Source organism: Lichenostomus cassidix, chromosome 7 (genome assembly GCF_008360975.1).
Source record: "Lichenostomus cassidix isolate B80296 chromosome 7, HeHo_3.0, whole genome shotgun sequence".
NCBI classification, from domain to species: domain Eukaryota; kingdom Metazoa; phylum Chordata; class Aves; order Passeriformes; family Meliphagidae; genus Lichenostomus; species Lichenostomus cassidix.
Window position 1 is genome coordinate 15,095,214 of NC_139488.1, and position 15,587 is coordinate 15,110,800.

General features: G+C 34.0%; 1 protein-coding gene across 1 annotated transcript in view; it reads left to right on the forward strand.

Annotated features, from left to right (window-relative positions):
• The window catches only part of TTN (titin), a 241,675-nt gene that overhangs the window by 104,675 nt on the left and 121,413 nt on the right, over positions 1-15,587 (forward strand). The window contains exons 133-151 of the mRNA XM_085065641.1: positions 1,792-1,869; positions 2,076-2,150; positions 2,364-2,447; positions 2,655-2,741; positions 3,259-3,339; positions 3,516-3,605; positions 3,826-3,909; positions 4,869-4,960; positions 5,190-5,271; positions 5,897-5,980; positions 6,212-6,295; positions 6,520-6,858; positions 7,485-7,553; positions 8,496-8,579; positions 9,029-9,109; positions 10,498-10,581; positions 11,760-11,840; positions 12,625-12,738; positions 14,108-14,188. Of these exons, the coding sequence (XP_084921767.1) occupies positions 1,792-1,869; positions 2,076-2,150; positions 2,364-2,447; positions 2,655-2,741; positions 3,259-3,339; positions 3,516-3,605; positions 3,826-3,909; positions 4,869-4,960; positions 5,190-5,271; positions 5,897-5,980; positions 6,212-6,295; positions 6,520-6,858; positions 7,485-7,553; positions 8,496-8,579; positions 9,029-9,109; positions 10,498-10,581; positions 11,760-11,840; positions 12,625-12,738; positions 14,108-14,188 (1,854 nt within the window). The remainder of the gene's footprint in view (positions 1-1,791; positions 1,870-2,075; positions 2,151-2,363; positions 2,448-2,654; positions 2,742-3,258; positions 3,340-3,515; positions 3,606-3,825; positions 3,910-4,868; positions 4,961-5,189; positions 5,272-5,896; positions 5,981-6,211; positions 6,296-6,519; positions 6,859-7,484; positions 7,554-8,495; positions 8,580-9,028; positions 9,110-10,497; positions 10,582-11,759; positions 11,841-12,624; positions 12,739-14,107; positions 14,189-15,587) is intronic.

Here is a 15,587-nt window from a genome sequence, read left to right on the forward strand (position 1 = left end):
AGTGTGCAGTTTTTTTAAGATGCGTATTTATTATATAGTGCAGAAAACATGTGATGGCTGTATGTCTACTCTTTACAACTACCTCCATAAATTCAGATGTTCCATGTCATACATGTTCATTCCTCTTTCATATGAACTCTGTATCTGTATAACCCACTAAGAAAATTTAACTGAGCTTAATTTTATGCTCATCGGGGGAACAATTTTGCTGTCAGACTGTTCTTGAAATATTTAGAAAATGCTTATGTAAATTCTGCAATCATAGCCAAAAATTATATTCATTTAGAAAATAGTTAGGGTACTTGAAAATAAGTGATTTAGGAACACAATTCACACTGAATTCTTCTCAGAGATCTTAGAAAGTCCTATGGTTGATGTTCATTTATGTCTTGAAGGGAAAAATACATTTTCATGAAAAAGAAAGATACAAAAGTTTTATTCACTATCCATATTTAAATATCCTTAGTTTCATGTGTTTTCCTTACGACTAATTTTTATGGTATAGGTATAAATTGTCTTCATTGTTAGTACAGGGTAAACAAAATACTCACTACTAAGGAAAACTAGGTCATCCCTAAGTCTTGGCAATAAAGCCTTTCTACATCATAATATAATGGTATAGATCATGTATATCCAATTTTCCAACAATCATCTAAGAGCATACTTTCCAATCCTGATCCAAATAATTTCATAGCGTCTTTTTCCATCAAAGAAGTTTATAATTTCTTTTGACTACTTAACAAATGCCAAAACTATATCTAATATTGTTTGCAGTAGAAATTTAAATATGCTCATAAACAAAAGCATATTTTTCTTACTTGAGAAAAGATGAGGCTGTACACTGCAAAACCCAGGTTAACACTGAGCAGGAAGATTAGTTTTGGCTGAAACTTCCTTTGACTCTATCATAGTAGCTAAGTTTAATTCACATGTGATCCAAACTTTCTCCAGTATGCTCAGAGCCAGTGGCATTACTCTCCTGTCACTGTAAAATTTATATGGACATTTCTGGGGTTTGGAGTACAAAGAAAGTTTAGATACGTTTTAGCTGAAATCTTTGCCTTACTGCAGTTAAAGGAAAAATGCTGATTTCAGAAGAGTAAAGAGATTTTTTAAAAACATTTAATTTGCCAAAAAAATTGTGGTATTAACTGCTGGGTACTTATAATGTGCCCACAGTTCTGTGCTTGAAGTAAGTCAGTTGATAAACTAGACGTGTTTGGGTTTTTTGCTTGTAGAAAATTTGGACATTTTTGAGAAAGGAAATGCAGTGAGCAATTTATATTTAATACATATAAAACAATATGATCAGCTGCAACTTATTACATGCCTGACAGCATTGGGAACATAGTTCTAGTGGAAAATATGGGAAAGTAGTAATAGCATTGAATATCTAACACAGCAATTCAAAAATTGTTTATTACAATGTTTGTAATAAACATCCAGAAATCGGAGGGAAAAAAATTGTATTTTTGCAAATTTCTCACCATGCATTTTTATGATTGTTTTTAATAGCTGGTTCAAAAAAGTCAAACTGTGTCCTAATCTTCTGATCATCAAAAAATCCCTTGAAGTTAAAAATATTTTTATAGATGGACCTAATGGCTGAGCAGAGAGAATGGACATATTAGCAGCTAATAGGATGTGTTTCCTATTTTACTTTGTCTTAATGATGAAACTCTTGTTAGATCACAGCTCTGTGTTTTCACTATGTATTTGTGATGTTTGCTTGCACTTTATGTTCCTGTTGTTATGGAAGTAAATCCTAAAACATTAATGGTATCTTTCAAGTGCCTGAGGTTCCCAAGAAGCCTGTTCCAGAGGAAAAAACACCTATTCTGAAGAAAAAAGAACCTCCTCCAGCAAAAGGTATACATCATCTCTTTATGTTAGAAGACATCCTCTGAATATCTAATTCATATTATTTTTCAGATGCCTTAATTGCTTATTACTTTTTTCTGTTCTTTTTGGGGAGGGGTCTTCATATAAAACATTTGTGTTTTTGTCTTTTTTGTTTCATTTCTGTTTTGGGTAGCTTGTGGTTTATTTTTTTAACCAAAATGATGTTTTTAAAGTGCCCGAGGTGCCAAAGAAACCTGTACCTGAAAAGAAAGTTCCAGTGCCAAAGAAGGAAGCCCCACCAGCTCAAGGTATATGCACTTGTAATTATCTGTGATCAGAAAGATCTTCTAGCATTCCTTTATCTTCTTGCTTGTGTTAAAAACTAGAATAGAAAAAGAATCATTGCTCTTAAGAACTGTAGTTCTTTTTGTTTGTGTTTAATTGTTTCATGTGATTGGTTTGTATGCCATGTGGTTTTAGATTCCCATTCCAAGCTCAATTTTTAATAATATCTTGCTAAGTTCCAGAAGTGCCAAAGAAACCTGTGCCAGAAGAAAAGGTTCCTGTTCCTGTACCAAAAAAGAAGGAGGTTCCACCAGCCAAAGGTATATGACTTGATATAGCTCTTAACTGAATATTTTATAAAACAAATATTTTAAAAGTCAGTCTTTGTTTGTATGTAATGTAGAGTGAAGAAAGTTTTCTGTTCTTGACAGTTCTTCTTTGTCATCAAAATTGATTGATTCATATCAATGTTCTTTACCTTATGGTTCAAAAATTAAATTCTTAAGCTACAATAATATGTTTTCAAGTGCCTGAAGTACCAAAGAAACCTGTGCCAGAAGAGAAGGTACATGTCCCAGTGCCTAAAAAAGTGGAAGAGCCTCCACCAGCCAAAGGTACACAATTTTCTGGTTCAGCTGTGTGATAACACTTTTGTTTCTTCATCTTTGGAAGAAGATTGTTACTGCCAGTAACAATCCCATTCTTCAGCCTAATGTGTTTGAATCACTCCCTGAGCTGCTGCATCAGGACACTGTTGTGTTTGTGTCTGCCAGTCGTGGCTGCTGTGCTTATTCTACGCTTTAAAAATGCCTTACTGTTTCGTATTGTCTCTGTCTTTTGGATCTTATACATCTAAATAATTTTAAAGGTCTTGCTGTTTCAAAAACAGATGCTCCAAAAGATAAAAAAGTCAGACTTCCCCCTTAGCCTTACTACACCAGTTTGTAGTTCTGTAGTCTCTGTATGTTTGTAAGTTTACATCTGTGCATAAATCTGTGGATAAAAGCAACTTTCACACACAACTAGATTTTACCATATTTGTGTAGTTATCTTATATCAGACATAGATATCCTTTTACCATGTTGTATGTTACATTGAAAATTAATTCCCTGAAAAAAAATTTCTTTAAAGTGCCTGAAGTGCCCAAGAAGGTTCCAGAAAAGGCAGTACCCATCCCTGTACATAAAAAGCCAGAACCTCCACCAGCCAAAGGTATTGCTTCCTATAACTGAATATGTGGGTGATTCTTGTTCTTGTTTCTGTGTGTTAGTTATTGAATTTAACCAAAGTATCATAGCCGTGTGTGACAAATGCACTTGCTAATTCACACTCTTTAGCTTGTGTGAAAGTTGTGTCTAAGTTTTCTACAATTAAAAAATATCTTTAAGTGCCAGAAATACCCAGACGTCCCAGTGAAGAGGTTCCTATCTTTGTTCCTGAAGAAGAAGAGGAAAAGGTTCCAGAAATGCCAGCAAGAGGTACACCATTCCTTCTTGAAGATTATGAGAGCTTTGTTCAATTCATTAATAGATCTTCATCTCCAGTGATTGTTTTAAGATTGATGTAAACCTCAATTAACCTTCTGAGAAGAGTTTTCTTCTTGTTCTCTTTGGTCTTTGTGACTTTGTTCTGTAGCTTTAATAGTTCTGTTGCTCTAAAAGCAATTACAAATTTCTTATCAAAAAAATATCTTTAAAGTGCCAGAGGTGCCCAAGAGAGCTGTCCCAGAAGAAAAAGTACCTGTTGCAGTTCCTAAAGTAAAGAAAACTCCACCAGCTAAAGGTATATCAAATTGTGGTTTATGCAGATAGTTCCCCTCTCTGGTTTTTTCATATTTCAGTGGTACCTAATTTTTTCATTTGATTTATGCTCACATAAAGTCAGATCCTTGGCTCTAGCACCCTGCTGCCTCCCCGTAGTGAGCAGTTCTAGGGCTCAGACAGGGCTCAGACAGGGCTTGGCTACTTTGTTATTGACTGCAGCAGGCTAAGAATCTGACCTTGAATTATCTGCTTTTTTTCAACTTGAAGTGATTACTGTGAATGAAACAGTTCTTTGTGATATTATCAACCAGAAATAAATTTTAAATTAATTTAAATTTTGTTTAAACAAAACAGATGAAATAAAATTTTATGGGCCTTTACCTGGAAATTCTTAAATTCAGAGAGAGATCACTCTTATATGTACCTTAAAAATAAACTAGATTCTCAAGGGTTTTAGCTAAACTTATACAAAAATAATATCAATTTACAACTGATCATACTAATAACCAGAGTCTATACCCTAAATGTGAAATTCAGAGTGTACACAGATAACTGCAAAAGCCACTGTTGGATGCCAAGCAGATTTGACCTGAGGAGCTGAATATTTAACAGAAAAGAAAAAAAAAAAAAAAAAAAGGAAAAGGAAAAGAAAAAGAAAAAAAAAAAAGAGAGAAAAGCAGAAAAAGCAGACACCGAAATGCTAATAATCTTCTTTAACCTCCAGTTTGTAGCATATCTTGCTAATATTTTCTGTTTTCAATGACACTGTGAAATTAAACTGAGGGCAACAGAGGTAGTCCTCATATAATCCTTGTAACCCAATTGCATATTGCTGTTTTCAGGGAATGAAAAGTACCCAATAGTTTCCCCAATTTTTATTTCTATTATCACTTTAAAGTTGGTGTCCTTGTGTTTTATGTTGTGGATTTTCCTTCGTGGTGTTGTGAAAGTAAAGTTCTTAAAATAATATCTTCAAAGTGCCTGAGGTTGCAAAGAAAGTTGTGTCTGAAGAAAAGGTTCCTATTTTTGTTCCTGAAGAAGAAGAAGAGGAATTTATTCCAGAAGAAACTGTACCAGAGAAAGGTACATGATCTTTTCTTGCAAGTCACTCGTGACATCTTTTGTGTTCATTAAAATTCATCTTTGTTTCTTGTTCTGAGTTTTATGTAAATCTTAAATATGTCTGGGGGGAGTTTGTGGTCTTGTTCTATGTTTTTATCTTGTTTCCATGTTTTTTCTTGTTTTTCCTGCTCTGAAAACAATTTTAACATGTGTTTGCAAAATAATATCTTTAAAGAGCCAGAGATTCCCAAGAAACCTGTCCCAAAAGAAAAAATACCTGCACCCGCTCCTGAGAAACTGGAGCTTCCTCCAGCAAAAGGTGCATAAATTAACAATGTGTTGTTATTCTCACTCAGTGTCTCTGTCTAGTTTATTTTGTTTGTTATTTATGTTAGCTTTGTGTCCCTGCTGCATTTCTGTATTGATATCTCAGAGTACCTGTCGAACTCCTAGCACAAAATAAGTTCTAAAATTATTTAACTTGCTTAGGAAGTCTGCTTATGTGTGTAAAGTGTCTTTTGTTTTAATTTCTGTTTCATCTTTAGAAATATATTCTGCAGATCAGTTCTTATTATGTCTCTTTGTATACGTTTTCTGTTCTCTTTCTCATACTACTGGTGGATGACATTCTTAAACTAAAATGTCTTTAAAGTGCCTGAGATGCCTAAGAAACCCATTCCTGAAGTGAAAGAACCCGTTCCTAAAAAGGTGCCAACTCCATCAGCCAAAGGTATTGCAGATTGTAAATGCTGTTGTCCTTAACTGATAATATTCTTGATACAATTTGAGCTTAGCAAGGGACACTTTGGTATTTCTGTCCTGTATTATATTTGTCACTATACTGTTTGTTTGCAAGTCTCTGCTCTGTTGTTCGTAAACTTCTGGCTTTGTGTCCATTTAAAAATTGTGCAAAAGTGCACTGAAGTTAGGTCTTATCTTTAAAGTACCCAAGATGCCTAAGAAGCCTGTTCCTGAAGAGAAGGTGCTGGTTGCTCCCGCTGAAAAAGTGGAGGTTCCAGCTGCAAAAGGTATATGTACTCCTTGTAACTAATATTTATGCTAGAAATTCTCTTGAACAACTTCTTTCTAGCTTTTGTCTCAGTTGTACCAGATTTTTGTTTGAATTTATGTCAAAACTCTTCACTTTAAATGTTTGCATTGTTGAACCATAAAGCTCTGTTTCATGTGCTTTTTCACTTACGCTGCTCTAAGGTGATTTGGTGTTTCTAAATTCCTAAATAAAATCTGTATCTTTAAAGTCCCAGAGGTGCGTAAAAGAGCTGTTGCTGAAGAGAAGGTGCCAGCTGCTGTGCCCAAACCCAAAGAACCAACACCAGCTAAAGGTACAGATATATTTCTTTTTATTTCTTCCAAAGATTTGCTTTTTCTCCTCATTCTAAAATCTTTTACAATATATATATTTTTTCAGAAGCATAGTTCTATAATTTAACTTAACTTATGCTTGTGGTTATCATTCAGATTCTCTGTGCTTTGTCAATTATCTTGACTAACTAAAAAAAAAAAAATAAATAATTGTCAGGTAGTAACAATAATACTGTTTCTAAAGTGCCTGAAGTATCCAAGAAACTTGTGCGGAAAGAAAAAGTCCCTGCTCCTGCTCCTGCACCTGTGGTGGAGAAGTATGAGTATGCATATGAAGAGTATGAGAAGTATGAAGCATATGAAACCATTGAAGAGTTTGAGAAGGTTCAGGAAGCTGAAGAAATTGAGGCATACGAGGAACCTGAAGAACCTGAGGGATATAGGGAAATTCTGAAACAGGAATATGAAGCAGAGGCCGAGGAGGAAGATGTCTATGAAAAATATGAATTTAAGGAGAAGGAAGAGATCTATGAGAAATATGAGGAGGTATATGAGGAGGCTTATGAAACCAAACCAGCTATAGGTAAATCAAGCCATGATTTCTTTGTTCTTCTAGTGTGTTGAGTTTTCAGTTACTGCCTAAACCTCCTATGGGTGTTTATTTATATTTTGCCTTGTTTGTAGTCCTATGTGTGTCTGTTGCTGGTAATGTTAGATCAATTCAAAGATTCGCTCCATCCTAGTCCTTCCCAAGGAATTCCCTTCAGCATGAAATGGGAGGGTTCCCTACCTGACTGCCCAAAAGTGGGCTAATGTAGATACAACACAAGCAGAGAAAATGTTAATCTTCTGGTGTAGTTTCGCTTCAACCTGAATTAATTGTTTTTTGCATTATTACATGATTGTTCTGTCCAGTTTAGCTCCTTTGAGTTACAAAGATGTTAGAACACATGTAGAACCTTCCTTCCCATCATTTAATTTCATGATCATAGGATCCCTCATACCGATCAGAAAGTGCATCTACAATGTACCAAAAAGGTGTACGTTGATATTTCATTACTCAAGAATTCTGAGGTGACTGCTCACTTTCTTCTGCCTAAATGATGAGATAGTTCCTCTACAAATGAGTAATTGCTCTGCTTGCTGTCTTTATATCCGTTGTAATTCATCACAAATAACTTACAATCCTTAATGACATGTTTTTTAAAGTGCCTGAGTTGCCCAAAAGACCTCTGCCAGAAGTACCTGCTCTTAAAAAAGAAGCTCCACCAGCTAAAGGTACATCAACCATCAGATAAATTTAAAAACACAGCCTTCTGCATGAATCTCTGACTCCCCAAATCCAGTAATTTACCTATCCTGATTTGACTGCTAGACTCTTTGCTTTCTTTCACAGTACTGTTAAAAACAAATTACTAAAAAAATAGTATTTCTTTACCAAAACAAAACTCAAATTAATAAAATTGCTCCCTGGAGACAAAGGGAGGGAAGTTAGTATCTTAATTTAATTTTTGCCATCACAACAGAAGTGATATCTTAAAGCTAATCATTGAAACTCTAGTTTTCTGCAGAATCCCAAAAACCTAGAACTTTCTTTAACCTAATGATGTGCTGGAGTGAGTGCAATCTTACTAAGTATTCTCTGTATCAGGCTTTAAAAAATGTAAGTGTCATGAACAGCAATTGTTAGCAGGTGCTAGAGAAGTTATTGTACTAGTCCAGAGTCCTGTAGTTTTCTGCTCATAGCACTCAATTTGCCAGAAATTCATTCTGTGCTAGCTTTTATAGTTGTTCCTCATAGGAATTGTCAGAATGAAGTCAATGGGAAAAGGTGGATTAGTTTGCTTGTTTGTTTTTACACAAAAGCTTGGAGTTAGTTGAGAGGAAATTGGAACCTTACCATATTCCCAGCTGCCATTAATTAAAGCTGATAGTACATGAAACCTAATTGCTAAGGCTTATCCTCATCCCTATCCAAAATTTATCCAACAACAGCAATGTTTTTATTTCACTGAATACTGAAACTTTAGCTATGTTAATCCAAACAAAATAGTCCAGATAGGTGGCCTCTTTTCTATCATATATGTATGTGTGTTAGAGAAATATTTTTGTGTTTTGCTAAGTTTTCTCTTTGCCTTGTTTGCTTTTTGTTTAACTTCTATTCTTACATAACACTTATAATGCAAATGTTCTTAAAAAACACTACCACTGTCTTTAAAGTGCCAGCGGTGCCGAAGAAACCTGTTCCAAAAGAAAAAGCACCACCTGCTATTCCTAAAAAGGAAACGATTCCACCACCTAAAGGTATACTTCATCTTCATTGTCCTTGTGAAACATGAATTCTAATTTCAGTCTTTCATCCTTGTGATTTGTTGAGAAACATGTGCATATGTTTTGTGTGCCCACAGTGGTTTTTTTTCATCTGTTTGTCATTGAGTCCTTTTTGCCTGTTGGTCTCAAGTCATTTGTCGAAAACAAATGTTAGAGTCACTTTAAAAAATGTGTGTTCTGTCATTAACCTGAACATGAAAATAGTTCAGAAAGAATGAATATTTTTATTTCTTCTTCAATCTTTCAAGATTTTTTTGTAATACGTTATTCTTCTGTCTAATCTTCAAAATTAACATAAATGGTCTTTCAGGAAGGATTTAATTATTTGATGTTTCAAGAATCCTCCTTGTTAGATTTGCCCTTCTTCTTTCTAACCATTTCAAGTAGCTCTGAAAGCCCTAAAAATAAATTATATCTTAAAGGGCCAGATGTTCTCAAAAGAACAGTCCCTGAAGAAAAGAAACCTACTCGTACACCTGAAATAGAAGTTCCACCAAAGAAAGGTAAAGGAGACTTTGATATGAGATTTTATGGAAAGGAAATATTTGTGCCATTTTCCCCAGCTAACATCATTAAAAATTGTCATGTTCTTTACACCATTGCAAGAGTACCCAGTCTCTAAGTGGAGATTCAACTCTCAGTGATAAATCCAAAACTCAAGCATTTCAGATATGTGCTAGACAGCAAATCATTGAATTATGAATGAAAACATGCTGAGGAGGTATTGCTCCTCACACCATCAGTATGTAAAACTTCAGTGCTTTCATATTTATAATTTAGTTGTGAATGGTTTTGATACCAATACACAGGTCATGATATTGGTGAAGAAGTAATAGGGCAAGAACCAGTAAATTAAAGCTGTTACACCAAAAAAAAGGAAGAGCATGGCAATGCAGTAAGGAAAGCAAATGGCTTATGTTCTTTGAGAGCAGCAACCATTAATTTCTTCACATAATTCATTGTTCCAGCAAGACAATTCTAGAACTGTATCATATTTCATACTCGAAAAGTTTCCAAAACCTCAAAAGGACTTCGTTTTCTGGGTTTATTTCTCTTTGGGATATTAAAAGTTGAAAATTACTTTGAAGTTACTAAAATAAAGCTAATATCTTTGAAGTTCCTGAGATTCATAAGAGAGCTGTCCTTGAGGAGAAAGTACCCACCATTATCCCTAGAGAAGAGGAGCCTCCTTTTTATGAAGGTACATCAATGACAAATCTACCAAATAGTAAATTGCAGAGAATATATCATCATGCTCCAGATTGTTAAGTAAAAGATGAGATATTCTCAATTCATTTTTAAAATTGTTTAAAAGAAGTTTATACCCATATCTTTTACAGCATCTATGTCCCCAAATTTAGATGTAATTCATCATTTTTCAAAATTTTAATTTAAAATGTTAAACTAAACTTAAAAATTGAGTTTAGCATTTTAAAAATGCCACACTTTTTTCCTTTAAAAATGTGGAAAAGATACATAAATAAGAGAGAAACTAACTTAGTGATTCAGTAAGCACTTTAGTCACACTGAAGCAAAGAAATAAACGTAAGTAGGCAGTGGTTGCCATCCTGAGCAAGACCTAATTTTTGAGCTGCTACAGAGATATCAAATCCAAATGAAGACATGAAATTCAGTTATAAATTCTATCTAATACACAAAACAAAGAAACTAGAAAATAAAATTAAGTATTTCTGGAAACTTGTATTTTACTAATTGGGAATGGTGACTTCTAGCAGTACTAAGTAAATGATCAGGCTGAAATGAGATATTTAAATACTTATGTTCAAACAGCTCTTTTTCCATATGCATGCCTGCATGTTTTTATTTAGTCTTTCTGCTCCTGTCTTGTAATTAATATTAAAACATGTAAAACAAACTAATATCTTTAAAGAACCTGAAGTGTATGAAGAAGTTGCAACAGAAGAAAAGATGCCTTTTATTACTCCTAGTGAACCAGAAGCTCCAGGAGCTAAAGGTAAATCAACTCTTCAAGCAATCTGTAAAGCAACACATTCCTACAAATTATTTGTCTTCATCATTCCATCTGTGTGTTAATGTGTAATTTAATGTTTTCATTCTGATGTTTCCTTGGATGTTATGTGTCTGCCATTGCTTCTTTGTAACCTACACTGTGTGTATTATAAACCCCTTTAAAACATGTAATATCTTTGAAGTACCTGCAGTGACAAAGAAAACTGTCCCACTTAAGAAAATACCTGCTGCTGTACCTGCAGAAGAAGCTCCTCCAGCTAAAGGTACATTACCTCCAAATTAACTTAATCTAACCTCTTTTAAAAGTGAAATACCAAGAGAAACCCAGCTTGTTTGTTTTTCTTAAACAGCACAACCAAATGCTATAGACACTTCATAGTTCTTATTTTTGTTTTCTACAAGCAGCTGCTTAAACAGATTGATACATTCTGCATTAAAAATTAAAAATTTAGAAAGACTAAGTTAGGCACATGAATTTAGTAGACAGGAGATTCAGGGATTATCCAGGGATTAGCTTTTGATTTTTGACTTCATGTCTCGTGTTCTGTTTCTCAAAATACTTTCTCTGACAATATATTAGAAAAACATCTAAAAGGTTGTGACAGAAGCTTATTTGCAACAGGACTCTTTGCAGTCAAGGGCTTAAAGAAAGTCAAGGTTAAGGTATGGCTTTAAATCAGGACAAAATACAAAACCACAAAAATTTTTAATAGAAACATAATTTTGTAATACAATTCCAGTACTGAAGAACTCTACAGATGTTGGCAGCACAATAATTAGTTAATTGAAATGGATTTTTGCCTTGCTTTTACAGGTAATTTTTAAATTTAAAAATATAAAGCCCTTTACAGTGCCAAAAGTCCTTAAACACACACATGCATGCACACAAAAAAACCCCCACAAATAAACAAACAAAAGCAGGAAAAACAAACAAACCCCCCCCAAACATATAAAAATCCTACTATCTTTTCAGAGAAGAGCATATTCAGACCTGTAAGTGCTAGGACTTAGAAAAATAAGACTCCAGAAGGTGAAGTTGTTGAGTTATATTCACATCTTAATATCATATATTTTTCCTATTTTTCTAGTAGAATTTTTTTTAAGAAAACTGTATTACTTATTTCATAGTGCAACTTTCTAAAATAAACCAATATTTTTAAGTTCCTGAAGTACGAAAGAAAGCTGTCCACAAAGAAAAAATACCTCCTGCTGTACCTAAAGAAGAACCTTCACACATTACAGGTATAAGAAATTTTTAGTGTGATTTGAAGGATAAAAAATATGTTTTCATATATAAATTATTTTAAGAGCATTCTATTTATCATGAACTAGAGTTTACTTAACAGCTTTGGTTACTTGCAACAGTAAAAAAATAATTTTAAAAAACCATCACCTGTAGTTGTTCTTAAAATTAAGTGCTGCTTGAGATCAGTCCAAAGGGGAAAAAATAAAGAAAAAGTGAGAGAACTTAGATAGACAGGGCCAATCTCTGCTCTCAAGGTAGTAGCTCACTTTAGGACATATCCCACATTTTTCTTCTGACACTGCAGAGGGCAGGTCAGGGTAGAATATGAGGTTTTTTCATCCCTTATTTGAAAGCACCCTAATTTTGCACATGGATATAAAATAGACCTATATATCTAAAGAGGAGCTTGAATATTTTATTTGTTCTTTTTCTAATATGTTGTCATCTTTTCTGAAGATATCCTAAGTTAATTTAAGTGTTTAAACTAATATCTTTCAAGTACATGAAGTTTATGAGGAGATTCACATAGAAGAAGAAATTTCTACTGTTCACAGAAAAGAGGAGGCTCCAGCACCTAGAGGTATATGATCTCTTCATGACCTCTTCCTGCAATTTGCTAAGTCTTGAACACCAGGAAAATTAAATTATTCATGTTTGTATTTTAGTCCTTGTTCAGCATTATTAATATTTGTATTCATTTGTTCAGCACCTTACTTATAAGAAAAACTTGAGATTTTTCATGACTTGTCTTTCTCTCATTAAAATGAACTAATATCTTTAAAATGCCTGCAGTCATTAAGAAAGCTGTTCCAGAAGAAAAAGTACCTATTGCTAAGCCTAAAAAACCAGAACCTACTCCTGTGCCTAAAAGACCAGAACCTCCACCATCTAAAGGTATTTTGAGAGCCTGGTAGAACTGAGGTCTTTTGCTGATAAACATCTTTACTTTTTACTGTTTCTTACGTAGTTTCTGATTTAATATGTCATGGTCCACGTGTCAGATTTGTGGCATTTGTGTTATGTATGTCCTTTTCTGTTTTCTGTTTTCTGTTTCTCAAGTTGTGTTTAAGTCATAAAACTGAAATCAAAATCAGTAAATATCCTTCAAGTGTCTGAATTGGCTAAGTATACCTGAAGAAAAACTCTGCCTAAAAGGCCAGAAGCTGCCAAAGGTATAGGTCAGCATATCCTTTCATTCTTTTTCTACAAGTTTCTTCTGTCCCTTGTACTGTTGCTGTCAAAGCATTAGAAATTAGTGGAGTTTATCTATTTCTTCTACCCAAGAGTAATCCAGAAATTTTATCATAAGCTAGTAAAAAGGACTAGAAATAAGGAAAGCTCTAGCTGAGTTAACACATAGTGAGATTTATAGAACAAACACTTTCAATTCTTGGGTACAGCCTGAGAAATTCAATCAATACTCTAGCAAGAAGTACATACCCTTGTGTTTCACATTGCTCATGTTAGACTCAGGGGTCAATTGATTTCATTTTGAATGGAAACAGAATTTGCACAGAAGCCAGCTGTTACAATTCATTCAGGCATTTTAAAAGTCTGTCTGAACTAGCAGTTTGTGTGGCATTAAAAACTGTCAAACCAATTGCAGCACAGCTTATCCCACCCTAGTCATCATCACAGGGTACTGCCAAGCACCAGTGAAGAACTGAGTTATGTGTGACATTTAAAATGCATTTCATTGGAGTTCAACTTTTGCCATGACTTCTTTAGCTTGTTTTCAACTTCACGACAAAAGATCCCAAGTAAATTCATTCCAAACTTATTCTTTGCCAGAGGAGTAGAACCATGAAGACTCCTCAAAAATCTAACTGTTGTCAAAGCATCTTAATACATCTACTTGTTTTGTCACATCCTTACACATCTATTGTTTTGTCTTATGTCTCTGGATTGAATGTTTCGTTTTTGTAATTTTTAAAACTACACTAATATCTTTAAAGTTTACAAGGTACCTAAGAAATCAGTAAATGTTGTTGTACCTAAAAAACCAAGAGTAACACCAGCTAGAGCTTACATGTCATTAATTGTGTCTTTCTGAGGAGATTTTCTCTTGAGTATTAGAGTTTATAGGAAAACTCATTTATCAAAATCCTAATAGTATGTAATATTATACATCTTGTGCATGACATCTCTCTCTTTTTATCTTTCATTTCTTTCTGATATGCTTCTTGTGATACTCTTTCACCTTTATAATACATGTATTTTAAATGCTTTTAATATTAAAAAATGAATGCTGTTTTCTTTAAAGTGCCAGAGGTGCCCAAGAAAATTCCAGAAGAGAAAGTGCCCACTGCTGTCCCTAAAAAACCAGAACCACCACCAGCAAAAGGTATGTTGCACTACAGAAAACTAAAATTTGGAAGAGGGAAAAAAAAACCTCTATTGATTTGCAGATTAGTTATTTGATTGTTTGTTTGTGTTTTCCTGTTACTTTTGCTTTCTGTGCCCATAGTGCTATATAGGTTACTGTTTTAAAAATTCTTCTCTTTTGAATCACAGCTGTAATCTTTACCAATGTGTTAGAAATACTGATGTGGCAGAAAAGAGATTGACACTTGAGAACAGCAGCAGAAATCTTAAGAGAAGAGGAGAAAAGAGGGCCTCTGTGATATGAAATAGACCTGACTGACAATGAAAAATTGGGCCCAAAAGAGAGTATAGAATGAGTGATACAAAAAGAGAGCCCAAAAAGAGAGTATAGAATGAGATGTCTAAAACAGGAGAAAATCTTCTGTGCATAGACAAAAAATCGATACCAAGAAGTCATCACCCACAGAAGAATGTGCCAAGGAATACAAAATGGACAATATCAGTCTCAGTCAGAGATTCAGGAGATGGTTGAATAAAATGGAAAAATAATCTAATGTAGAAGAAGGAACTCCAGAAGACTCTGAGGTGTTTTCTCAGACTTTACAGAGACAAAAAAACAAACTTAAGAAAATAAACAAGTCAAATCAAAGGCTTTATTAAGAACCTTTGCAATTTCTGTTGAAAAGTTTTGAATATTACTGTAAAATTCTGTAAAATAACTGAAAATAATGTCTTTCCTAAAGGGCCTGAAGCACCCAAGGAAGTAGATGTAGAACAAAACCTCAAAGTTGCTGTGCCTAAAAACCCAGAAGTTATACCAGCTAAAGATACCTGACATTATGACAAAGGCATAGAATTTAAAAAAAAAAAGAAATTCTCATTTTAACAATACGGAAGACAGTAATCAAGACTTCTGTTAGCATTTTCTTCTGTTTTCAAAGGTTTTTCAAGTGAGAAAATATTTTGAGTGAAAAAAATACATCTTTGTAGTTGGTGTTTTCACTAAGAGTGATCTGCTGTTATGCTTTACTGTTGTTTCTGAAATTCTGGTAAAATTACTGATATTTTTCAAGTGCTGGAGGTACCAAAGGAACTGCTACCAGAAGAACTTTCAGTTAAAGTATCAAAGAAATCAGAACATCCAGGGACTAAAAGTAATTGTATGCAAGGAAAGAAAACCCCTTAATTTTCTAGGGTACCATCTTAACATCATGGCAATTTACTTTTCTAGTAATATCTTATAAAATATTCCTGTTGTTTAAATTGTAGTTTTTGCATCTGTAACTCAGTGAGGCGGAACAGAGAATTTTCTGTATGGAAAGGAGAAATTATATATTCGCATCCAAAACCACTGATTCTTTTGATGTCCCTGAGATTTACTTTCCTTAGTGTCTGAACACTGCAGAAGTATCTTCAAA